Genomic DNA, 25,410 nt, shown 5'->3' with positions numbered 1-25,410 from the left:
TCTTATATTCTAGGGTCTTCACAGTAGCCCCCTTTTGCTTTGATGACTGCTTTGCACACTCTTGGCATTCTCTTTATGAGCTGCCCCCAACCTCCAGCTGCCTAGTTGTACCTGGCCGGACACAGCAATATAGGGAAGCCCTTTTTTTTTTTTTTTTTTAATTATTTCATGAAATAATTAAAAAAAATTGACGTGGGGCTCCGCCCTATTTTTGTGTCCAGCCAGGTACAACTAGGCAGCTGGGGGCTGGAATCCACAGCGCAGGGAGGCCCAAGCTTTCTGCTCCCCCCCCCCCCCTCCCCCGCGTTCATAGAAGCGCCATCTTCTGGCGCTGTGCCCAACTCATCCGGGGCCCTGGTGCGCTGGCTCACTGGGTAATAAAGGGGTTAGGGCCAGCTTTGTATTATCCTCTGGCCCTAAGCCCGAAATTCATGGGGTCACACCAATATTAGGCTATGTGCCCACGATGCAGAAATGAAGCAGAAATTTTCCGGAGTTCAGGCAGCACTGCTCCTGACCGTGAGAAATTCCCACGGTACAGCAGGGCCGTAAAGGAGGTCACCGGAGCTTCGCTGACTGAATGCACTCCGGTAACCTCAGTCAGGGGCTCACGCTGCCGGGACATTCAGGTCCATCCTCTTGTACCACCCCAGGTGCTCAGCCATGATCCAGGAAGACTGGAATGGAATGGTATGGGATTCTCGTCTTCCTGGATTGATGGGATGGTCTGGGAGTTGTGGCTGACCTGTGCAGCCGTGGGAAAGTTGATTTGAGTTCATGCAGTCAAGCATGAACTCACATGAACCCTCTGAGGGCACCGCGGCTACTTCAAATGAACAGCTGATCAGCATCACCTGATACCTCAGCTGTTTATTTGAAATAACCGGCCAGCTTTCCCGTTCTGTGCTGCGCTCCCTGATGTGCGCTACCCGCTCCCTGATGTGCGCTACCCACTCCCCCGCCGCCTCCCATCCCGATCCTCCGCTCCCCCGCCGCCTCCCATCCCGAGCGTAAGTTAGGACCGGGCGGGGAGCGAAGCTCCAGGGTGCGGGGAGTGTACATCGGGGAGCGCAGCACAGAACGGGAAAGCCCGCGGTGAAGTCTTTTCACTGCCGGCTTCCCCGCCCGAGTCCTTCGCTCCCCACTCCTTGGTGCTGCGCTCCCCGCCCGGTCCTAACTTATGATCGGGATGGGAGGTGGCGGAGGATCGGGATGGGAGGCTGCGGGGAAGCAGTATGGGGCTGTGTGATTGTTTAAAAGCCAGCGGCTTTTTACCGCCCGCCGGCTTTTAAACAGGAGAATTCTCCCACGCTGGGATGGCATTCTGATGACAGGCTGGATCGCAGCTGAGCGCTGCCATCCAGCTTGTCATCCTTCAGAGACACTGCAGAGCGCAGGCATTATGGGAACTTCCGATTCCGGTATCCGATATTCTAAAAGTATCGGAACTCCGATACCGCGAATATCGGTCGATACCCGATATTACAGTATCGGAATGCTCAACACTAGTGCTGACAACAAAATCACACAAAAATCATCAATGGAAATCACATTTATTAACCCATGGAGGCCTGGATTTGGAGTCACCCCCAAAATTAAAGTGGAAAAACACACTACAGGCTGATCCAACTTTCATGTAATGTCCTTAAAACAAGTCACAATGAGGCTGAGTATTGTGTGTGGCCTTCACGTGCCTGTATGACCTCCCTACAACGCCTGGGCATGCTCCTGATGAGGCTGAATATTGTGTGTGGCCTCCACGTGCCTGTATGACCTCCCTACAACGCCTGGGCATGCTCCTGATGAGGCTGAGTATTGTGTGTGGCCTCCACGTGCCTGTATGACCTCCCTACAACGCCTGGGCATGCTCCTGATGAGGCTGAGTATTGTGTGTGGCCTCCACGTGCCTGTATGACCTCCCTACAACGCCTGGGCATGCTCCTGATGAGGCTGAGTATTGTGTGTGGCCTCCACGTGCCTGTATGACCTCCCTACAACGCCTGGACATGCTCCTGATGAGGCTGAGTATTGTGTGTGGCCTCCACGTGCCTGTATGACCTCCCTACAACGCCTGAGCATGCTCCTGATGAGGCTGAGTATTGTGTGTGGCCTCCACGTGCCTGTATGACCTCCCTACAACGCCTGGACATGCTCCTGATGAGGCTGAGTATTGTGTGTGGCCTCCACGTGCCTGTATGACCTCCCTACAACGCCTGGGCATGCTCCTGATGAGGCTGAGTATTGTGTGTGGCCTCCACGTGCCTGTATGACCTCCCTACAATGCCTGGGCATGCTCCTGATGAGGCTGAGTATTGTGTGTGGCCTCCATGTGCCTGTATGACCTCCCTACAATGCCTGGGCATGCTCCTGATGAGGCTGAGTATTGTGTGTGGCCTCCACGTGCCTGTATGACCTCCCTACAACGCCTGGGCATGCTCCTGATGAGGTTGCGGATGGTCTCCTGTGGGATCTCCTCCCAGACCTGGACTAAAGCATCCGCCAACTCCTGGACAGTCTGTGGTGCAACGAGACGTTGGTGGATGGAGCGAGACATGATGTCCCAGATGTGCTCAATCGGATTCAGGTCTGGGGAACGGGCGGCCAGTCCATAGCTTCAATGCCTCCATCTTGCAGGAACTGCTGACACTCCAGCCACATGAGGTCTGGCATTGTCCTGCATTAGGAGGAACCCAGGGCCAACCGCACCAGCATATGGTCTCACAAGGGGTCTGAGGATCTCATCTCGGTACCTAATGGCAGTCAGGCTACCTCTGGCGAGCACATGGAGGGCTGTGCGGCCCTCCAAAGAAATGCCACCCCACACCATTACTGACCCACTGCCAAACCGCTCATGCTGAAGCATGTTGCAGGCAGCAGATCGCTCTCCACGGCGTCTCCAGACTCTGTCATGTCTGTGACATACGCTCAGTGTGAACCTGCTTTCATCTGTGAAGAGCACAGGGTGCCAGTGGTGACTTTGCCAATCCTGGTGTTCTGTGGCAAATGCCAAGTGTCCTGCATGGTGTTGGGCTGTGAGCACAACCCCCATCTGTGGACGTTGGGCCCTCATACCACCCTAATGGAGTCGGTTTCTAACCGTTTGTGCAGACACATGCACATTTGTGGGCTGCTGGAGGTCATTTTGCAGGGCTCTGGCAGTGCTCCTCCTGTTCCTCCTTGCACAAAGGCGGAGGTAGCGGTCCTGCTGCTGGGTTGTTGCCCTCCTACGGCCCCCTCCATGTCTCCTGGTGTACTGGCCTGTCTCCTGGTAGCGCCTCCAGCCTCTGGACACTACTCTGACAGACACAGCAAACCTTCTTGCCACAGCTCGCATTGATGTGCCATCCTGGATGAGCTGCACTACCTGAGCAACTTCTGTGGGTTGTAGAGTCCGTCTCATGCTACCACGAGTGTGAAAGCACAACCAACATTCAAAAGTGACCAAAACATGAGCCAGAAAGCATTGGTACTGAGATGTGGTCTGTGGTCCCCACCTGCAGAACCACTCCTTTATTGAGGGGGTCGTGATAATTGTCAATAATTTCCATCTATTGTCTATTCCATTTGCACAACAGCATGTGAGATTGATTGTCAATCAGTGTTGCTTCCTAAGTGGACAGTTTGATTTCACAGAAGTTTCATTTACTTGGAGTTAGATTCCGTGTTCCCTTTATTTTTTTGAGCAGTGTATTTTGAAGGCAAGTGTAATAAGTGTTTATAGCCAAGTGTCCATCAAGCCACAAAATAAATGTAGGCCTTCTTGTCCAACACCTAAAATCCTGAAAACAAACACAATGTGACAGTTGATCTGAAATGCCTTGAGAATTGGTGAATCGGTGTAATAATCAGCACTTGACATTTCAGTCCTTCACCTCGATGTGGCGTCTGAGAGAGTTTTACATTCTTTTTTTTGCATGTTTTCCATATTACGAGTGATGCAATTGTTGGAAACACTGGTTACTGCATTCTGAATTTTTTTCCAATTCTCTCGAAATGAGCAACTCGATATTTTTTTTGAAGTTCTTAGTTTTTTTATTCTACCGACGTGCTCGCAAACTGAATCCTATTCACACGTGTTTGTTGCCTCGAAATATTCGGTTTTTTTTTTTAGAACAATATGGACATGCTTTATGATCTATCAACCCTTTTTTTTATCCATTTCCAATGCACACACGTATTTGATCCCTCGCTGTTTTTGTAAGTTTGCCCGCTGACAAAGACATGAACAGTCTATAATTTTAAGGGTCGGTTAATTTCAACATTGAGAGAATATCCCAAAAAAAATCAAGAAAATCACATTGTATAAATTAGATAAATTTATTTGCATTTTGCAGTGAGAAAAAAGTATTGGATCCCTCTGGCAAATAACACTTAATACTTGGTGGCAAAACCCTTGTTGGCAGCACAGCAGTCAGACGTTGTTTGTAGTTGATGATGAGGGTTGTGCACATGTCAGGAGGAGTTTTGGTCCACTCCTCTTTGTAGATCATCTCTAAATCATTAAGATTTTGATGTTGTCGCTTGGCAACTCGGAGCTTCACCTCCCTCCATAAGTTTTCTATGGGATTAAGGTCTGGAGACTGGCTAGGCCACTCTATGACCTTACCGTGCTTCTTTTTGAGCCACTCTTTTGTTGCCTTTACTGTATGTTTTGGGTCATTGTCTTGCTGGAAGACCCAGCCACGACCCATCTTCAATGCTCTTACTGAGGGAAGGAGGTTGTTGGCCAAAATCTTGCGATACATGACCCCATCCACCCTCCCTTCAATACAGTGCAGTCATCATGTCCCCTTTGCAGAAAAGCAGCCCCAAAGTATGTTTCCCCCACCATGCTTCACGGTTGGGGTGATGTTCTTTGGGTTGTACTCATCCTTCTTCTTCCAAACACGGCGAGCTGAGTTAATGCCAAAGAGCTCAATTTTTGTCTCATCTGACCACAGCACCTTCTCCCAATAACTCACAGAATCATCCAGGTGTTCATTGGCAAACCTCAGACGGGCCTGCACATGTGCCTTCTTGAGCAGGGGGACCTTGCTGGCACTGCAGGATTTTAAACCTTTAAAGCGTAATGTGTTACCAATGGTTTTCTTGGTGACTGTGGTCCCAGCTGCCTTGAGATCATTAACAAGCTCCCCCCGTGTAGTTTTAGGCTGATCTCTCACCTTCCTCATGATCAAGGATACCCCACGAGGTGAGATTTTGCATGGTGCCCCAGATCAATGTCGATTGACAGTCATTTTGTATTTCTTCCATTTTCTTACTATTGCACCAACAGTTGTCTCCTTCTCACCCAGCGTCTTACTTATGGTTTTGTAGCCCATTCCAGCTTTGTGCAGGTCTATGATCTTGTCCCTGACATCCTTAGAAAGCTCTTTGGTCTTGCCCATGTTGTAGAGGTCAGTCTGACTGGTTGAGTCTGTGGACAGGAGTCTTTTATGCAGGTGACTATGTAAGACAGCTGTCTTTAATGCAGGTAATGAGTTGATTAGGAGTGTCTAACCGGTCTGTAGGAACCAGAACTCATAATGGTTTGTAGGGGATCAAATACTTATTTCTCACTGCAAAATGCAAAAAAAATTATCTAATTTATACAATGTGATTTTCTTTAATTTTTTTTTTTGGATATTCTATCTCTCAATGTTAAAATTAACCTGCCCTTAAAATTATAGATAACACAACACAGATCGCCTATAGCCACCAGAGGGCAGCTTTCAGCATTGAAGCTGCGGAGGTAAAGTGAAAGCTGCGCCCTGATTGGCTGCTATGGACGACTAGAACAGTCTGACTGTAAGGCAAGACACATTTTCTGCTATATATCATCCCAACCGTGAAGCATGGTGGGGGAAACATTATACTTTGGGGGTGCTTTTCTGCAAAGGGGACATGACGACTGCACCGTACTGAAGAGAGGATGGATAGGGTCATGTATCGCAAGATTTAGGCCAACAACCTCTTTCCCTCAGAGCATTGAAGATGGGTCATGGCTGGGTCTTCCAGCAAGACAATGACCCAAAACATACAGTAAAGGCAACAAAGGAGTGGCTCAAAAAGAAGCACGGTAAGGTAATGGAGAGGCCTAGCCAGTCTCCAGACCTTAATACCATAGAAAACTTATAGACTGAGGTGAAGCTCCGAGTTGCCAAGCGTCAACATCAAAATCTGAATGATTTAGAGATGATCTGCAAAGAACAGTGGACCAAAACTCCTCCTGACATGTGCACAACCCTCATATTTCACCTATTAGATATGTTATCAGTGTGAGGTGATTACTCAGGGTCATAATACTAAGGACTGTTTATTAAATTGCCACCCAATAAACGACCATGTATTGGGCAAGTTAATCCAAATGCTTAGAAAGCAAACACACGCACACAAGGCCGCCGTCGTGCTGCACTGTGCGCCGCGCGGTCCGAGCGTGCGCCGGAGATCGCTGCCTATAAGGTTCTATAACTTTTTTTAATATTGCGAATCGAGCTAAACTGTTTGCAGATATAGTCTCCACACTAAATACATGAGAAAATCAATTTTTCCTATCCGCTAAACTAGAAGATGCCCTTAATATGAAAGATGGCAGAAATTAATATCACAGCTAGCGCTAAGCAGAGACCTTGGTAGAGAGGGCAGAAGAGGGGGCAGTCGCCGGACCCTTCATGTCTTTCTGAGGTCAGGGTTTTCGGCTCCTGGAGGGTGACACTGGGGATTTCTTTGCTTGCAGGTGCGGAGTCGTGAGGACGGCTGTGTGTATGCAGTGAAGCGCTCGGTTTCGCCTTTCCGCGGCGAGTCTGACCGTCTCCGCAAGCTCCAGGAGGTGAGGAAACATGAACGTGTCGGGAGGCACCCGAACTGCCTGCGCTTTGTCCGGGCCTGGGAGGAAAAGCGGATGCTCTACCTGCAAACGGAGCTGTGTGTCTGCAGCCTGCAGCAGCACTCGGAGGAGCTGGGCGAGCCGCTCCCACCACAGCAGACCTGGGCTATAACCTGTGACCTCCTCCGAGGTCTCAAGCATCTGCATGACCGCAACCTGCTGCACCTGGACATCAAACCAGCCAACGTCTTCATCTCTTACTCTGGAGTCTACAAGCTGGGGGACTTTGGTCTGATGGTGGAGCTGGATGGAGCAGAAGGGAGTGGAGAGGCCCAGGAGGGAGACCCCCGTTATATGGCTCCAGAGCTTCTGGATGGGGTGTTTACAAAGGCAGCCGATGTTTTCAGGTGAGCGCTCCTCTTCTCTCTCTACTGTGCCCTCTGTTGTTTCTTGAGCTCCTAATGTACCTTTCCTTGAATCTCAGCCTGGGGATGACACTTCTAGAAGTGGCTTGTAACATGGAGCTCCCGAAGGGTGGTGACGGCTGGCAGCAGCTGCGGCAGGGGCACCTCCCAACAGAGTTCACATCAGGTGGGTGCTGTCCTCGAGTCTTTCCACTTTCTGCCCCCTGTGGGATGTGGACACTAGGGTCCTATGTTACCTGTTTCCTAACGCCTCTTCATTCTTTTCTAGAGCTGCCCCCGGACTTCCTAAAAGTTCTGTGTGGGATGCTGGACCCAGACTATCGGTGCCGGGCCACTGTGGACTGGCTGCTGTGTCTTCCAGCCATCCATAAGGCCGAGAGGTGGCGGAGGGTGGCCCTGGTGACTCGAGGAGCCTTCACTAAGCTGTGGGCTGTATTCCAGGTGAGAGGTGCTACAGTCCTGTATAGCAGCCGGGTCCGCGGCCTGCTGTATTGACTGGTCAGGACTTGTAATGCCGATCTGTTCTCGATTCTCAGTTCTTATTGTGGCTGCTGACCGTAGCGTTTCAGGCCCTGAGGCGTCCAGTGATGCGGCTTTTACTCCAAGAGTCGGGCACCACCGCTATGGACTCTCCACCGTCTTCTCCATCTCAAAACCGTTGCTTGGAAAGCAGCTTCTCCAGCGACTGGGAGGACGAAAGTCTTGGAGATGACGTCTTTGAAGTGCCGCCAAGTCCTCTAAGCTACCCTAGAAATATCACCTACCACGGACAGGAGTTCCCCCTGAGGTAGGTGTGCTGCAGCATCCAGCCCGGCCCCCTGTATCGCCGCCGTCTTTGCTGTAGATGAGGGTCGGTACAGCGGACCGATCATACAGCACTTCACGCTTCATACGAGACATCTTCTAATGATCTGTTATTTCCCGTTTGGGCAGCAGACATTCTCCGGACTTGTTGTCGCGGCCATCTCTGGGTGGTACCTCCACTCCCCGCAACCTGTCTCCAGATTATAACCTGCGGCAGAGGTAAGTGACTCGTCATCTCTGAAGTGGTGGGGAAGGGGGGATTCATAGACCACCCTGATGACTCACATTGGTTTCATGGGAGTCTACAGTCTTAGAAATGGCAGTGTGCTCCAAAAGAGCAGGAAAATGTCTTACATACAGTAATCTCAGCCCAATCTCCTGGGCAGCAAAGAACGGTGCACCGCATATGTGAAGCTGCCGCCTGGAGGGAGTGCAGCCACACACGGTACTGCGCAGACGTTACATGCAGCTGCCGAAAAACTGCGGCACAGTCAGAAGCTGCCGCCTGGAGGGAGTGCAGCCGCACACGGTACTGCGCAGACATTACAGGCAGCTGCCGAAAAACTGCGGCACAGTCAGAAGCTGCTGCCTGGAGGGAGTGCAGCCGCACACGGTACTGTGCAGACGTTACAGGCTGCTGCCGAAAAACTGCTGCAGAGTCAGAAGCTGCTGCCTGGAGGGAGTGCAGCCGCACACGGTACAGTGCAGACGTTACATGAAGCTGCCGAAAAACTGCGGCAGAGTCAGAAGCTGCTGCCTGGAGGGAGTACGGCCGCACACGGTACTGCGCAGACGTTACAGGCAGCTGCCGAAAAACTGCGGCAGAGTCAGAAGCTGCTGCCTGGAGGGAGTGCAGCCGCACACGGTACTGTGCAGACGTAACAGGCAGCTGCTGAAAAACTGCGGCAGAGTCAGAAGCTGCTGCCTGGAGGGAGTGCGGCCGCACATGGTACTGCGCAGACGTTACAGGCAGCTGCCGAAAAACTGCTGCAGAGTCAGAAGCTGCCGCCTGGAGGGAGTGCAGCCGCACACGGTACAGTGCAGACGTTAAAGGCCGCTGCCGAAAAACTGCGGCACAGTCAGAAGCTGCTGCCTGGAGGGAGTGCAGCCGCACACGGTACTGTGCAGACGTTACAGGCTGCTGCCGAAAAACTGCTGCAGACTCAGAAGCTGCTGCCTGGAGGGAGTGCAGCCGCACACGGTACAGTGCAGACGTTACATGAAGCTGCCGAAAAACTGCGGCAGAGTCAGAAGCTGCTGCCTGGAGGGAGTGCAGCCGCACACGGTACTGTGCAGACGTTACAGGCAGCTGCCGAAAAACTGCGGCAGAGTCAGAAGCTGCTGCCTGGAGGGAGTGCAGCCGCACACGGTACAGTGCAGACGTTACAGGCAGCTGCCGAAAAACTGTGGCACAGTCAGAAGCTGCTGCCTGGAGGGAGTGCAGCCGCACACGGTACTGTGCAGACGTTACAGGCTCTGCCGAAAAACTGCGGCAGAGTCAGAAGCTGCTGCCTGGAGGGAGTGCAGCCGCACACGGAACTACGCAGACGTTACAGGCAGCTGCCGAAAAACTGCTGCAGAGTCAGAAGCTGCTGCCTGGAGGGAGTGCAGCCGCACACGGTACTGCGCAGACGTTATATGCAGCTGCCGAAAAACTGCAGCAGAGTCAGAAGCTGCTGCCTGGAGGGAGTGCAGCCGCACACGGTACTGTGCAGACGTTACAGGCTGCTGCCGAAAAACTGCTGCAAACTCAGAAGCTGCTGCCTGGAGGGAGTGCAGCCGCACACGGTACAGTGCAGACGTTACATGCAGCTGCCGAAAAACTGCGGCAGAGTCAGAAGCTGCTGCCTGGAGGGAGTGCAGCCGCACACGGTACAGTGCAGACGTTACAGGCAGCTGCCGAAAAACTGCTGCAGAGTCAGAAGCTGCTGCCTGGAGGGAGTGCAGCCGCACACGGTACTGCGCAGATGTTACAGGCTGCTACCGAAAAACTGCGGCAGAGTCAGAAGCTGCTGCCTGGAGGGAGTGCAGCCGCACACGGTACTGCGCAGACGTTACAGGCTGCTGCCGAAAAACTGCGGCAGAGTCAGAAGCTGCTGCCTGGAGGGAGTGCAGCCGCACACGGTACAGTGCAGACGTTACATGCAGCTGCCGAAAAACTACGGCAGAGTCAGAAGCTGCTGCCTGGAGGGAGTGCAGCCGCACACGGTACAGTGCAGACGTTACAGGCAGCTGCCGAAAAACTGCTGCAGAGTCAGAAGCTGCTGCCTGGAGGGAGTGCAGCCGCACACGGTACTGCGCAGACGTTACAGGCTGCTACCGAAAAACTGCGGCAAAGTCAGAAGCTGCTGCCTGGAGGGAGTGCAGCCGCACACGGTACTGTGCAGACGTTACAGGCTGCTGCCGAAAAACTGCTGCAGACTCAGAAGCTGCTGCCTGGAGGGAGTGCAGCCGCACACGGTACAGTGCAGACGTTACATGCAGCTGCCGAAAAACTGCGGCAGAGTCAGAAGCTGCTGCCTGGAGGGAGTGCAGCCGCACACGGTACAGTGCAGACGTTACAATCAGCTGCCGAAAAACTGCTGCAGAGTCAGAAGCTGCTGCCTGGAGGGAGTGCAGCCGCACACGGTACTGTGCAGACGTTACAGGCTGCTGCCGAAAAACTGCGGCAGAGTCAGAAGCTGCTGCCTGGAGGGAGTGCAGCCGCACACGGTACTGCGCAGACGTTACAGGCTGCTGCCGAAAAACTGCGGCAGAGTCAGAAGCTGCTGCCTGGAGGGAGTGCAGCCGCACACGGTACTGCGCAGACGTTACAGGCTGCTGCCGAAAAACTGCGGCAGAGTCAGAAGCTGCCGCCTGGAGGGAGTGCAGCCGCACACGGTACTGTGCAGACGTTACATGCAGGTGCCGAAAAACTGCAGCAGAGTCAGAAGCTGCCGCCTGGAGGGAGTGCAGCCGCACACGGTACTGTGCAGACGTTACATGCAGGTGCCGAAAAACTGCTGCAGAGTCAGAAGCTGCTGCCTGGAGGGAGTGCAGCCGCACACGGTACTGTGCAGACGTTACAGGCAGCTGCCGAAAAACTGCGGCAGAGTCAGAAGCTGCCGCCTGGAGGGAGTGCAGCCGCACACGGTACTGTGCAGACGTAACAGGCAGCTGCTGAAAAACTGCGGCAGAGTCAGAAGCTGCTGCCTGGAGGGAGTGCAGCCGCACACGGTACTGTGCAGACGTTACGCTGCCGAAAAACTGCGGCAGAGTCAGAAGCTGCTGCCTGGAGGGAGTGCAGCCGCACACGGTACTGTGCAGACGTTACGCTGCCGAAAAACTGCGGCAGAGTCAGAAGCTGCTGCCTGGAGGGAGTGCAGCCGCACACGGTACTGTGCAGACGTTACAGGCTCTGCCGAAAAACTGCGGCAGAGTCAGAAGCTGCTGCCTGGAGGGAGTGCAGCCGCACGGTACTGCGCAGATGTTACAGGCAGCTGCCGAAAAACTGCGGCAGAGTCAGAAGCTGCTGCCTGGAGGGAGTGCAGCCGCACACTGTACTGTGCAGACGTTACAGGCAGCTGCCGAAAAACTGCTGCAGAGTCAGAAGCTGCTGCCTGGAGGGAGTGCAGCCGCACACGGTACTGTGCAGACGTTACAGGACGCTGCCGAAAAACTGCGGCAGAGTCAGAAGCTGCTGCCTGGAGGGAGTGCAGCCGCACACGGAACTACGCAGACGTTACAGGCAGCTGCCGAAAAACTGCTGCAGAGTCAGAAGCTGCTGCCTGGAGGGAGTGCAGCCGCACACGGTACTGCGCAGACGTTATATGCAGCTGCCGAAAAACTGCAGCAGAGTCAGGAGCTGCTGCCTGGAGGGAGTGCAGCCGCACACGGTACTGCGCAGACGTTACAGGCAGCTGCCGAAAAACTGCGGCAGAGTCAGAAGCTGCCGCCTGGAGGGAGTGCAGCCGCACACGGTACTGTGCAGACGTAACAGGCAGCTGCTGAAAAACTGCGGCAGAGTCCGAAGCTGCTGCCTGGAGGGAGTGCAGCCGCACACGGTACTGTGCAGACGTTATATGCAGCTGCCGAAAAACTGCTGCAGACTCAGAAGCTGCTGCCTGGAGGGAGTGCAGCCGCACACGGTACAGTGCAGACGTTACATGCAGCTGCCGAAAAACTGCGGCAGAGTCAGAAGCTGCTGCCTGGAGGGAGTGCAGCCGCACACGGTACAGTGCAGACGTTACAGGCTGCTGCCGAAAAACTGCGGCAGAGTCAGAAGCTGCTGCCTGGAGGGAGTGCAGCCGCACACGGTACTGCGCAGACGTTACAGGCTGCTGCCGAAAAACTGCGGCAGAGTCAGAAGCTGCTGCCTGGAGGGAGTGCGGCCGCACACGGTACTGTGCAGACGTTACAGGCTGCTGCCGAAAAACTGCGGCAGAGTCAGAAGCTGCTGCCTGGAGGGAGTGCAGCCGCACACGGTACTGCGCAGACGTTACAGGCAGCTGCCGAAAAACTGCGGCAGAGTCAGAAGCTGCTGCCTGGAGGGAGTGCAGCCGCACACGGTACTACGCAGACGTTACAGGCAGCTGCCGAAAAACTGCTGCAGAGTCAGAAGCTGCCGCCTGGAGGGAGTGCAGCCGCACACGGTACTGTGCAGACGTTACAGGCAGGTGCCGAAAAACTGCGGCAGAGTCAGAAGCTGCTGCCTGGAGGGAGTGCAGTCGCACACGGTACTGTGCAGACGTTACAGGCAGCTGCCGAAAAACTGCGGCAGAGTCGGAAGCTGCTGCCTGGAGGGAGTGCAGCCGCACACGGTACTGTGCAGACGTTACAGGCTCTGCCGAAAAACTGCGGCAGAGTCAGAAGCTGCTGCCTGGAGGGAGTGCAGCCGCACACGGTACTGTGCAGACGTTACATGCAGGTGCCGAAAAACTGCTGCAGAGTCAGAAGCTGCTGCCTGGACGGAGTGCAGCCGCACACGGTAGTGTGCAGCCGTTACGCTGCCGAAAAACTGCGGCAGAGTCAGAAGCTGCTGCCTGGAGGGAGTGCAGCCGCACACGGTACAGTGCAGACGTTACAGGCAGCTGCCGAAAAACTGTGGCACAGTCAGAAGCTGCTGCCTGGAGGGAGTGCAGCCGCACACGGTACTGCGCAGACGTTACATGCAGGTGCCGAAAAACTGCTGCAGAGTCAGAAGCTGCTGCCTGGAGGGAGTGCAGCCGCACACGGTACTGTGCAGACGTTACAGGCAGCTGCCGAAAAACTGCGGCAGAGTCAGAAGCTGCCGCCTGGAGGGAGTGCAGCCGCACACGGTACTGTGCAGACGTAACAGGCAGCTGCTGAAAAACTGCGGCAGAGTCAGAAGCTGCTGCCTGGAGGGAGTGCAGCCGCACACGGTACTGTGCAGACGTTACGCTGCCGAAAAACTGCGGCAGAGTCAGAAGCTGCTGCCTGGAGGGAGTGCAGCCGCACACGGTACTGTGCAGACGTTACGCTGCCGAAAAACTGCGGCAGAGTCAGAAGCTGCTGCCTGGAGGGAGTGCAGCCGCACACGGTACTGTGCAGACGTTACAGGCTCTGCCGAAAAACTGCGGCAGAGTCAGAAGCTGCTGCCTGGAGGGAGTGCAGCCGCACGGTACTGCGCAGATGTTACAGGCAGCTGCCGAAAAACTGCGGCAGAGTCAGAAGCTGCTGCCTGGAGGGAGTGCAGCCGCACACTGTACTGTGCAGACGTTACAGGCAGCTGCCGAAAAACTGCTGCAGAGTCAGAAGCTGCTGCCTGGAGGGAGTGCAGCCGCACACGGTACTGTGCAGACGTTACAGGACGCTGCCGAAAAACTGCGGCAGAGTCAGAAGCTGCTGCCTGGAGGGAGTGCAGCCGCACACGGAACTACGCAGACGTTACAGGCAGCTGCCGAAAAACTGCTGCAGAGTCAGAAGCTGCTGCCTGGAGGGAGTGCAGCCGCACACGGTACTGCGCAGACGTTATATGCAGCTGCCGAAAAACTGCAGCAGAGTCAGGAGCTGCTGCCTGGAGGGAGTGCAGCCGCACACGGTACTGCGCAGACGTTACAGGCAGCTGCCGAAAAACTGCGGCAGAGTTAGAAGCTGCCGCCTGGAGGGAGTGCAGCCGCACACGGTACTGTGCAGACGTAACAGGCAGCTGCTGAAAAACTGCGGCAGAGTCCGAAGCTGCTGCCTGGAGGGAGTGCAGCCGCACACGGTACTGTGCAGACGTTACAGGCAGCTGCCGAAAAACTGCGGCAGAGTCAGAAGCTGCTGCCTGGAGGGAGTGCAGCCGCACACGGTACTGTGCAGACGTTATATGCAGCTGCCGAAAAACTGCAGCAGAGTCAGAAGCTGCTGCCTGGAGGGAGTGCAGCCGCACACGGTACTGTGCAGACGTTACAGGCAGCTGCCGAAAAACTGCGGCAGAGTCAGAAGCTGCCGCCTGGAGGGAGTGCAGCCGCACACGGTACTGTGCAGACGTAACAGGCAGCTGCTGAAAAACTGCGGCAGAGTCCGAAGCTGCTGCTTGGAGGGAGTGCAGCCGCACACGGTACTGTGCAGACGTTACAGGCTGCTGCCGAAAAACTGCTGCAGACTCAGAAGCTGCTGCCTGGAGGGAGTGCAGCCGCACACGGTACAGTGCAGACGTTACATGCAGCTGCCGAAAAACTGCGGCAGAGTCAGAAGCTGCTGCCTGGAGGGAGTGCAGCCGCACACGGTACAGTGCAGACGTTACAATCAGCTGCCGAAAAACTGCTGCAGAGTCAGAAGCTGCTGCCTGGAGGGAGTGCAGCCGCACACGGTACTGTGCAGACGTTACAGGCTGCTGCCGAAAAACTGCGGCAGAGTCAGAAGCTGCTGCCTGGAGGGAGTGCAGCCGCACACGGTACTGCGCAGACGTTACAGGCTGCTGCCGAAAAACTGCGGCAGAGTCAGAAGCTGCTGCCTGGAGGGAGTGCGGCCGCACACGGTACTGTGCAGACGTTACAGGCTGCTGCCGAAAAACTGCGGCAGAGTCAGAAGCTGCTGCCTGGAGGGAGTGCAGCCGCACACGGTACTGCGCAGACGTTACAGGCAGCTGCCGAAAAACTGCGGCAGAGTCAGAAGCTGCTGCCTGGAGGGAGTGCAGCCGCACACGGTACTACGCAGACGTTACAGGCAGCTGCCGAAAAACTGCTGCAGAGTCAGAAGCTGCCGCCTGGAGGGAGTGCAGCCGCACACAGTACTGTGCAGACGTTACAGGCAGGTGCCGAAAAACTGCGGCAGAGTCAGAAGCTGCTGCCTGGAGGGAGTGCAGTCGCACACGGTACTGTGCAGACGTTACAGGCAGCTGCCGAAAAACTGCGGCAGAGTCGGAAGCTGCTGCCTGGAGGGAGTGCAGCCGCACACGGTACTGTGCAGACGTTACAGGCTCTGCCGAAAAACTGCGGCAGAGTCAGAAGCTGCTGCCTGGAGGGAGTGCAGCCGCACACGGTACTGTGCAGACGTTACATGCAGGTGCCGAAAAACTGCTGCAGAGTCAGAAGCTGCTGCCTGGACGGAGTGCAGCCGCACACGGTACAGTGCAGACGTTACAGGCAGCTGCCGAAAAACTGTGGCACAGTCAGAAGCTGCTGCCTGGAGGGAGTGCAGCCGCACACGGTACTGTGCAGACGTTACAGACTCTGCCGAAAAACTGCGGCAGAGTCAGAAGCTGCTGCCTGGAGGGAGTGCAGCCGCACGGTACTGCGCAGATGTTACAGGCAGCTGCCGAAAAACTGCGGCAGAGTCAGAAGCTGCTGCCTGGAGGGAGTGCAGCCGCACACGGTACTGTGCAGACGTTACAGGACGCTGCCGAAAAACTGCGGCAGAGTCAGAAGCTGCTGCCTGGAGGGAGTGCAGCCGCACACGGAAGTACGCAGACGTTACAGGCAGCTGCCGAAAAACTGCTGCAGAGTCAGAAGCTGCTGCCTGGAGGGAGTGCAGCCGCACGGTACTGCGCAGATGTTACAGGCAGCTGCCGAAAAACTGCGGCAGAGTCAGAAGCTGCTGCCTGGAGGGAGTGCAGCCGCACACTGTACTGTGCAGACGTTACAGGCAGCTGCCGAAAAACTGCTGCAGAGTCAGAAGCTGCTGCCTGGAGGGAGTGCAGCCGCACACGGTACTGTGCAGACGTTACAGGCAGCTGCCGAAAAACTGCTGCAGAGTCAGAAGCTGCTGCCTGGAGGGAGTGCAGCCGCACACGGTACTGCGCAGACGTTATATGCAGCTGCCGAAAAACTGCAGCAGAGTCAGAAGCTGCTGCCTGGAGGGAGTGCAGCCGCACACGGTACTGTGCAGACGTTATATGCAGCTGCCGAAAAACTGCAGCAGAGTCAGAAGCTGCTGCCTGGAGGGAGTGCAGCCGCACACGGTACTGCGCAGACGTTACAGGCAGCTGCCGAAAAACTGCGGCAGAGTCAGAAGCTGCTGCCTGGAGGGAGTGCAGCCGCACACGGTACTGCGCAGACGTTACAGGCAGCTGCCGAAAAACTGCGGCAGAGTCAGAAGCTGCTGCCTGGAGGGAGTGCAGCCGCACACGGTACTACGCAGACGTTACAGGCAGCTGCCGAAAAACTGCTGCAGAGTCAGAAGCTGCCGCCTGGAGGGAGTGCAGCCGCACACGGTACTGTGCAGACGTTACAGGCAGGTGCCGAAAAACTGCGGCAGAGTCAGAAGCTGCTGCCTGGAGGGAGTGCAGTCGCACACGGTACTGTGCAGACGTTACAGGCAGCTGCCGAAAAACTGCGGCAGAGTCGGAAGCTGCTGCCTGGAGGGAGTGCAGCCGCACACGGTACTGTGCAGACGTTACAGGCTCTGCCGAAAAACTGCGGCAGAGTCAGAAGCTGCTGCCTGGAGGGAGTGCAGCCGCACACGGTACTGTGCAGACGTTACATGCAGGTGCCGAAAAACTGCTGCAGAGTCAGAAGCTGCTGCCTGGACGGAGTGCAGCCGCACACGGTAGTGTGCAGCCGTTACGCTGCCGAAAAACTGCGGCAGAGTCAGAAGCTGCTGCCTGGAGGGAGTGCAGCCGCACACGGTACAGTGCAGACGTTACAGGCAGCTGCCGAAAAACTGTGGCACAGTCAGAAGCTGCTGCCTGGAGGGAGTGCAGCCGCACACGGTACTGCGCAGACGTTACATGCAGGTGCCGAAAAACTGCTGCAGAGTCAGAAGCTGCTGCCTGGAGGGAGTGCAGCCGCACACGGTACTGTGCAGACGTTACAGGCAGCTGCCGAAAAACTGCGGCAGAGTCAGAAGCTGCCGCCTGGAGGGAGTGCAGCCGCACACGGTACTGTGCAGACGTAACAGGCAGCTGCTGAAAAACTGCGGCAGAGTCAGAAGCTGCTGCCTGGAGGGAGTGCAGCCGCACACGGTACTGTGCAGACGTTACAGGCAGCTGCCGAAAAACTGCTGCAGAGTCAGAAGCTGCTGCCTGGAGGGAGTGCAGCCGCACACGGTACTGCGCAGACGTTATATGCAGCTGCCGAAAAACTGCAGCAGAGTCAGAAGCTGCTGCCTGGAGGGAGTGCAGCCGCACACGGTACTGTGCAGACGTTATATGCAGCTGCCGAAAAACTGCAGCAGAGTCAGAAGCTGCTGCCTGGAGGGAGTGCAGCCGCACACGGTACTGCGCAGACGTTACAGGCAGCTGCCGAAAAACTGCGGCAGAGTCAGAAGCTGCTGCCTGGAGGGAGTGCAGCCGCACACGGTACTGCGCAGACGTTACAGGCAGCTGCCGAAAAACTGCGGCAGAGTCAGAAGCTGCTGCCTGGAGGGAGTGCAGCCGCACACGGTACTACGCAGACGTTACAGGCAGCTGCCGAAAAACTGCTGCAGAGTCAGAAGCTGCCGCCTGGAGGGAGTGCAGCCGCACACGGTACTGTGCAGACGTTACAGGCAGGTGCCGAAAAACTGCGGCAGAGTCAGAAGCTGCTGCCTGGAGGGAGTGCAGTCGCACACGGTACTGTGCAGACGTTACAGGCAGCTGCCGAAAAACTGCGGCAGAGTCGGAAGCTGCTGCCTGGAGGGAGTGCAGCCGCACACGGTACTGTGCAGACGTTACAGGCTCTGCCGAAAAACTGCGGCAGAGTCAGAAGCTGCTGCCTGGAGGGAGTGCAGCCGCACACGGTACTGTGCAGACGTTACATGCAGGTGCCGAAAAACTGCTGCAGAGTCAGAAGCTGCTGCCTGGACGGAGTGCAGCCGCACACGGTAGTGTGCAGCCGTTACGCTGCCGAAAAACTGCGGCAGAGTCAGAAGCTGCTGCCTGGAGGGAGTGCAGCCGCACACGGTACAGTGCAGACGTTACAGGCAGCTGCCGAAAAACTGTGGCACAGTCAGAAGCTGCTGCCTGGAGGGAGTGCAGCCGCACACGGTACTGCGCAGACGTTACATGCAGGTGCCGAAAAACTGCTGCAGAGTCAGAAGCTGCTGCCTGGAGGGAGTGCAGCCGCACACGGTACTGTGCAGACGTTACAGGCAGCTGCCGAAAAACTGCGGCAGAGTCAGAAGCTGCCGCCTGGAGGGAGTGCAGCCGCACACGGTACTGTGCAGACGTAACAGGCAGCTGCTGAAAAACTGCGGCAGAGTCAGAAGCTGCTGCCTGGAGGGAGTGCAGCCGCACACGGTACTGTGCAGACGTTACGCTGCCGAAAAACTGCGGCAGAGTCAGAAGCTGCTGCCTGGAGGGAGTGCAGCCGCACACGGTACTGTGCAGACGTTACGCTGCCGAAAAACTGCGGCAGAGTCAGAAGCTGCTGCCTGGAGGGAGTGCAGCCGCACACGGTACTGTGCAGACGTTACAGGCTCTGCCGAAAAACTGCGGCAGAGTCAGAAGCTGCTGCCTGGAGGGAGTGCAGCCGCACGGTACTGCGCAGATGTTACAGGCAGCTGCCGAAAAACTGCGGCAGAGTCAGAAGCTGCTGCCTGGAGGGAGTGCAGCCGCACACTGTACTGTGCAGACGTTACAGGCAGCTGCCGAAAAACTGCTGCAGAGTCAGAAGCTGCTGCCTGGAGGGAGTGCAGCCGCACACGGTACTGTGCAGACGTTACAGGACGCTGCCGAAAAACTGCGGCAGAGTCAGAAGCTGCTGCCTGGAGGGAGTGCAGCCGCACACGGAACTACGCAGACGTTACAGGCAGCTGCCGAAAAACTGCTGCAGAGTCAGAAGCTGCTGCCTGGAGGGAGTGCAGCCGCACACGGTACTGCGCAGACGTTATATGCAGCTGCCGAAAAACTGCAGCAGAGTCAGGAGCTGCTGCCTGGAGGGAGTGCAGCCGCACACGGTACTGCGCAGACGTTACAGGCAGCTGCCGAAAAACTGCGGCAGAGTTAGAAGCTGCCGCCTGGAGGGAGTGCAGCCGCACACGGTACTGTGCAGACGTAACAGGCAGCTGCTGAAAAACTGCGGCAGAGTCCGAAGCTGCTGCCTGGAGGGAGTGCAGCCGCACACGGTACTGTGCAGACGTTACAGGCAGCTGCCGAAAAACTGCGGCAGAGTCAGAAGCTGCTGCCTGGAGGGAGTGCAGCCGCACACGGTACTGTGCAGACGTTATATGCAGCTGCCGAAAAACTGCAGCAGAGTCAGAAGCTGCTGCCTGGAGGGAGTGCAGCCGCACACGGTACTGTGCAGACGTTACAGGCAGCTGCCGAAAAACTGCGGCAGAGTCAGAAGCTGCCGCCTGGAGGGAGTGCAGCCGCACACGGTACTGTGCAGACGTAACAGGCAGCTGCTGAAAAACTGCGGCAGAGTCCGAAGCTGCTGCTTGGAAGGAGTGCAGCCGCACACGGTACTGTGCAGACGTTACAGGCTGCTGCCGAAAAACTGCTGCAGACTCAGAAGCTGCTGCCTGGAGGGAGTGCAGCCGCACACGGTACAGTGCAGACGTTACATGCAGCTGCCGAAAAACTGCGGCAGAGTCAGAAGCTGCTGCCTGGAGGGAGTGCAGCCGCACACGGTACAGTGCAGACGTTACAATCAGCTGCCGAAAAACTGCTGCAGAGTCAGAAGCTGCTGCCTGGAGGGAGTGCAGCCGCACACGGTACTGTGCAGACGTTACAGGCTGCTGCCGAAAAACTGCGGCAGAGTCAGAAGCTGCTGCCTGGAGGGAGTGCAGCCGCACACGGTACTGCGCAGACGTTACAGGCTGCTGCCGAAAAACTGCGGCAGAGTCAGAAGCTGCTGCCTGGAGGGAGTGCGGCCGCACACGGTACTGTGCAGACGTTACAGGCTGCTGCCGAAAAACTGCGGCAGAGTCAGAAGCTGCTGCCTGGAGGGAGTGCAGCCGCACACGGTACTGCGCAGACGTTACAGGCAGCTGCCGAAAAACTGCGGCAGAGTCAGAAGCTGCTGCCTGGAGGGAGTGCAGCCGCACACGGTACTACGCAGACGTTACAGGCAGCTGCCGAAAAACTGCTGCAGAGTCAGAAGCTGCCGCCTGGAGGGAGTGCAGCCGCACACAGTACTGTGCAGACGTTACAGGCAGGTGCCGAAAAACTGCGGCAGAGTCAGAAGCTGCTGCCTGGAGGGAGTGCAGTCGCACACGGTACTGTGCAGACGTTACAGGCAGCTGCCGAAAAACTGCGGCAGAGTCGGAAGCTGCTGCCTGGAGGGAGTGCAGCCGCACACGGTACTGTGCAGACGTTACAGGCTCTGCCGAAAAACTGCGGCAGAGTCAGAAGCTGCTGCCTGGAGGGAGTGCAGCCGCACACGGTACTGTGCAGACGTTACATGCAGGTGCCGAAAAACTGCTGCAGAGTCAGAAGCTGCTGCCTGGACGGAGTGCAGCCGCACACGGTACAGTGCAGACGTTACAGGCAGCTGCCGAAAAACTGTGGCACAGTCAGAAGCTGCTGCCTGGAGGGAGTGCAGCCGCACACGGTACTGTGCAGACGTTACAGACTCTGCCGAAAAACTGCGGCAGAGTCAGAAGCTGCTGCCTGGAGGGAGTGCAGCCGCACGGTACTGCGCAGATGTTACAGGCAGCTGCCGAAAAACTGCGGCAGAGTCAGAAGCTGCTGCCTGGAGGGAGTGCAGCCGCACACGGTACTGTGCAGACGTTACAGGACGCTGCCGAAAAACTGCGGCAGAGTCAGAAGCTGCTGCCTGGAGGGAGTGCAGCCGCACACGGAAGTACGCAGACGTTACAGGCAGCTGCCGAAAAACTGCTGCAGAGTCAGAAGCTGCTGCCTGGAGGGAGTGCAGCCGCACGGTACTGCGCAGATGTTACAGGCAGCTGCCGAAAAACTGCGGCAGAGTCAGAAGCTGCTGCCTGGAGGGAGTGCAGCCGCACACTGTACTGTGCAGACGTTACAGGCAGCTGCCGAAAAACTGCTGCAGAGTCAGAAGCTGCTGCCTGGAGGGAGTGCAGCCGCACACGGTACTGTGCAGACGTTACAGGCAGCTGCCGAAAAACTGCTGCAGAGTCAGAAGCTGCTGCCTGGAGGGAGTGCAGCCGCACACGGTACTGCGCAGACGTTATATGCAGCTGCCGAAAAACTGCAGCAGAGTCAGAAGCTGCTGCCTGGAGGGAGTGCAGCCGCACACGGTACTGTGCAGACGTTATATGCAGCTGCCGAAAAACTGCAGCAGAGTCAGAAGCTGCTGCCTGGAGGGAGTGCAGCCGCACACGGTACTGTGCAGACGTTACAGGCAGCTGCCGAAAAACTGCGGCAGAGTCAGAAGCTGCCGCCTGGAGGGAGTGCAGCCGCACACGGTACTGTGCAGACGTAACAGGCAGCTGCTGAAAAACTGCGGCAGAGTCCGAAGCTGCTGCTTGGAGGGAGTGCAGCCGCACACGGTACTGTGCAGACGTTACAGGCTGCTGCCGAAAAACTGCTGCAGACTCAGAAGCTGCTGCCTGGAGGGAGTGCAGCCGCACACGGTACAGTGCAGACGTTACATGCAGCTGCCGAAAAACTGCGGCAGAGTCAGAAGCTGCTGCCTGGAGGGAGTGCAGCCGCACACGGTACAGTGCAGACGTTACATGCAGCTGCCGAAAAACTGCGGCAGAGTCAGAAGCTGCTGCCTGGAGGGAGTGCAGCCGCACACTGTACTGTGCAGACGTTACAGGCAGCTGCCGAAAAACTGCTGCAGAGTCAGAAGCTGCTGCCTGGAGGGAGTGCAGCCGCACACGGTACAGTGCAGACGTTACAATCAGCTGCCGAAAAACTGCTGCAGAGTCAGAAGCTGCTGCCTGGAGGGAGTGCAGCCGCACACGGTACTGTGCAGACGTTACAGGCTGCTGCCGAAAAACTGCGGCAGAGTCAGAAGCTGCTGCCTGGAGGGAGTGCAGCTGCACACGGTACTGCGCAGACGTTACAGGCTGCTGCCGAAAAACTGCGGCAGAGTCAGAAGCTGCTGCCTGGAGGGAGTGCGGCCGCACACGGTACTGTGCAGACGTTACAGGCTGCTGCCGAAAAACTGCGGCAGAGTCAGAAGCTGCTGCCTGGAGGGAGTGCAGCCGCACACGGTACTGCGCAGACGTTACAGGCAGCTGCCGAAAAACTGCGGCAGAGTCAGAAGCTGCTGCCTGGAGGGAGTGCAGCCGCACACGGTACTACGCAGACGTTAAAGGCAGCTGCCGAAAAACTGCTGCAGAGTCAGAAGCTGCCGCCTGGAGGGAGTGCAGCCGCACACGGTACTGTGCAGACGTTACAGGCAGGTGCCGAAAAACTGCGGCAGAGTCAGAAGCTGCTGCCTGGAGGGAGTGCAGCCGCACACGGTACTACGCAGACGTTACAGGCAGCTGCCGAAAAACTGCAGCAGAGTCAGAAGCTGCCGCTTGGAGGGAGTGCAGCCGCACACGGTACTGTGCAGACGTTACAGGCAGCTGCCGAAAAACTGCTGCAGAGTCAGAAGCTGCCGCCTGGAGGGAGTGCAGCCGCACACGGTGCTGTGCAGACTTTACAGGCAGCTGCCGAAAAACTGAGTCAGAAGCTGCTGCCTGGAGGGAGTGCAGCCGCACACGGTACTGCGCAGACGTTACATGCAGGTGCCGAAAAACTGCTGCAGAGTCAGAAGCTGCTGCCTGGAGGGAGTGCAGCCGCACACGGTACTGTGCAGACGTTACAGGCAGCTGCCGAAAAACTGCGGCAGAGTCAGAAGCTGCTGCCTGGAGGGAGTGCAGCCGCACACGGTACTGTGCAGACGTTACAGGCTCTGCCGAAAAACTGCGGCAGAGTCAGAAGCTGCTGCCTGGAGGGAGTGCAGCCGCACACGGTACTGTGCAGACGTTACAGGCAGCTGCCGAAAAACTGCTGCAGAGTCAGAAGCTGCCGCCTGGAGGGAGTGCAGCCGCACACGGTGCTGTGCAGACGTTACAGGCAGCTGCCGAAAAACTGCGGCAGAGTCAGAAGCTGCTGCCTGGAGGGAGTGCAGCCGCACACGGTACTGCGCAGACGTTACATGCAGGTGCCGAAAAACTGCTGCAGAGTCAGAAGCTGCTGCCTGGAGGGAGTGCAGCCGCACACGGTACTGTGCAGACGTAACAGGCAGCTGCTGAAAAACTGCGGCAGAGTCAGAAGCTGCTGCCTGGAGGGAGTGCAGCCGCACACGGTACTGTGCAGACGTTACAGGCAGCTGCCGAAAAACTGTGGCACAGTCAGAAGCTGCTGCCTGGAGGGAGTGCAGCCGCACACGGTACTGTGCAGACGTTACAGGCTCTGCCGAAAAACTGCGGCAGAGTCAGAAGCTGCTGCCTGGAGGGAGTGCAGCCGCACGGTACTGCGCAGATGTTACAGGCAGCTGCCGAAAAACTGCGGCAGAGTCAGAAGCTGCTGCCTGGAGGGAGTGCAGCCGCACACGGTACTGTGCAGACGTTACAGGACGCTGCCGAAAAACTGCGGCAGAGTCAGAAGCTGCTGCCTGGAGGGAGTGCAGCCGCACACGGAACTACGCAGACGTTACAGGCAGCTGCCGAAAAACTGCTGCAGAGTCAGAAGCTGCTGCCTGGAGGGAGTGCAGCCGCACACGGTACTGCACAGACGTTATATGCAGCTGCCGAAAAACTGCAGCAGAGTCAGAAGCTGCTGCCTGGAGGGAGTGCAGCCGCACACGGTACTGCGCAGACGTTACAGGCAGCTGCCGAAAAACTGCGGCAGAGTCAGAAGCTGCTGCCTGGAGGGAGTGCAGCCGCACACGGTACTGTGCAGACGTTACAGGCAGCTGCCGAAAAACTGCGGCAGAGTCAGAAGCTGCTGCCTGGAGGGAGTGCAGCCGCACACGGTACTGTGCAGACGTTATATGCAGCTGCCGAAAAACTGCAGCAGAGTCAGAAGCTGCTGCCTGGAGGGAGTGCAGCCGCACACGGTTCTGTGCAGACGTTACAGGCAGCTTCCGAAAAACTGCGGCAGAGTCAGAAGCTGCTGCCTGGAGGGAGTGCAGCCGCACACGGTACTGTGCAGACGTAACAGGCAGCTGCTGAAAAACTGCGGCAGAGTCCGAAGCTGCTGCTTGGAGGGAGTGCAGCCGCACACGGTACTGTGCAGACGTTACAGGCAGCTGCCGAAAAACTGCGGCAGAGTCAGAAGCTGCTGCCTGGAGGGAGTGCAGCCGCACACGGTACTGTGCAGACGTTATAGGCAGCTGCCGAAAAACTGCAGCAGAGTCAGAAGCTGCTGCCTGGAGGGAGTGCAGCCGCACACGGTACTGTGCAGACATTACAGGCAGCTGCCGAAAAACTGCGGCAGAGTCAGAAGCTGCCGCCTGGAGGGAGTGCAGCCGCACACAGTACTGTGCAGACGTAACAGGCAGCTGCTGAAAAACTGCGGCAGAGTCAGAAGCTGCTGCCTGGAGGGAGTGCAGCCGCACACGGTACTGTGCAGACGTTACAGGCAGCTGCCGAAAAACTGCGGCAGAGTCAGAAGCTGCTGCCTGGAGGGAGTGCAGCGGCACACTGTACAGTGCAGACGTTACAGACAGCTGCCGAAAAACTGTGGCAGAGTCAGAAGCTGCTGCCTGGAGGGAGTGCAGCCGCACACGGTACTGTGCAGACGTTACAGGACGCTGCCGAAAAACTGCGGCAGAGTCAGAAGCTGCTGCCTGGAGGGAGTGCAGCCGCACACGGAACTACGCAGACGTTACAGGCAGCTGCCGAAAAACTGCTGCAGAGTCAGAAGCTGCTGCCTGGAGGGAGTGCAGCCGCACACGGTACTGCACAGACGTTATATGCAGCTGCCGAAAAACTGCAGCAGAGTCAGAAGCTGCTGCCTGGAGGGAGTGCAGCCGCACACGGTACTGCGCAGACGTTACAGGCAGCTGCCGAAAAACTGCGGCAGAGTCAGAAGCTGCTGCCTGGAGGGAGTGCAGCCGCACACGGTACTGTGCAGACGTTACAGGCAGCTGCCGAAAAACTGCGGCA

At 56.8% G+C, this 25,410-nt stretch overlaps 1 protein-coding gene across 2 annotated transcripts in view; it reads left to right on the top strand.

The window, feature by feature from the left end:
* Positions 1-25,410, top strand: part of PKMYT1 (protein kinase, membrane associated tyrosine/threonine 1) — a 42,193-nt gene that overhangs the window by 11,028 nt on the left and 5,755 nt on the right. Inside the window, exons 3-7 of one of the 2 annotated variants that reach the window (XM_073649037.1) lie at positions 6,716-7,212; positions 7,290-7,396; positions 7,499-7,671; positions 7,767-8,017; positions 8,167-8,253. In XM_073649037.1, coding sequence (XP_073505138.1) covers positions 6,716-7,212; positions 7,290-7,396; positions 7,499-7,671; positions 7,767-8,017; positions 8,167-8,253 — 1,115 coding nt within the window. Of the gene's footprint in view, positions 1-6,715; positions 7,213-7,289; positions 7,397-7,498; positions 7,672-7,766; positions 8,018-8,163; positions 8,254-25,410 lie in introns of both variants that reach the window. The other variant, XM_073649036.1, reaches the window with a different exon arrangement.

This window comes from Phyllobates terribilis, unplaced genomic scaffold (assembly GCF_046119375.1).
Source record: "Phyllobates terribilis strain yellow unplaced genomic scaffold, ASM4611937v1 Scaffold_9__5_contigs__length_417890890, whole genome shotgun sequence".
NCBI classification, from domain to species: Eukaryota; Metazoa; Chordata; class Amphibia; order Anura; family Dendrobatidae; genus Phyllobates; species Phyllobates terribilis.
This window is presented reverse-complemented; position numbering and strand designations above follow the sequence as displayed.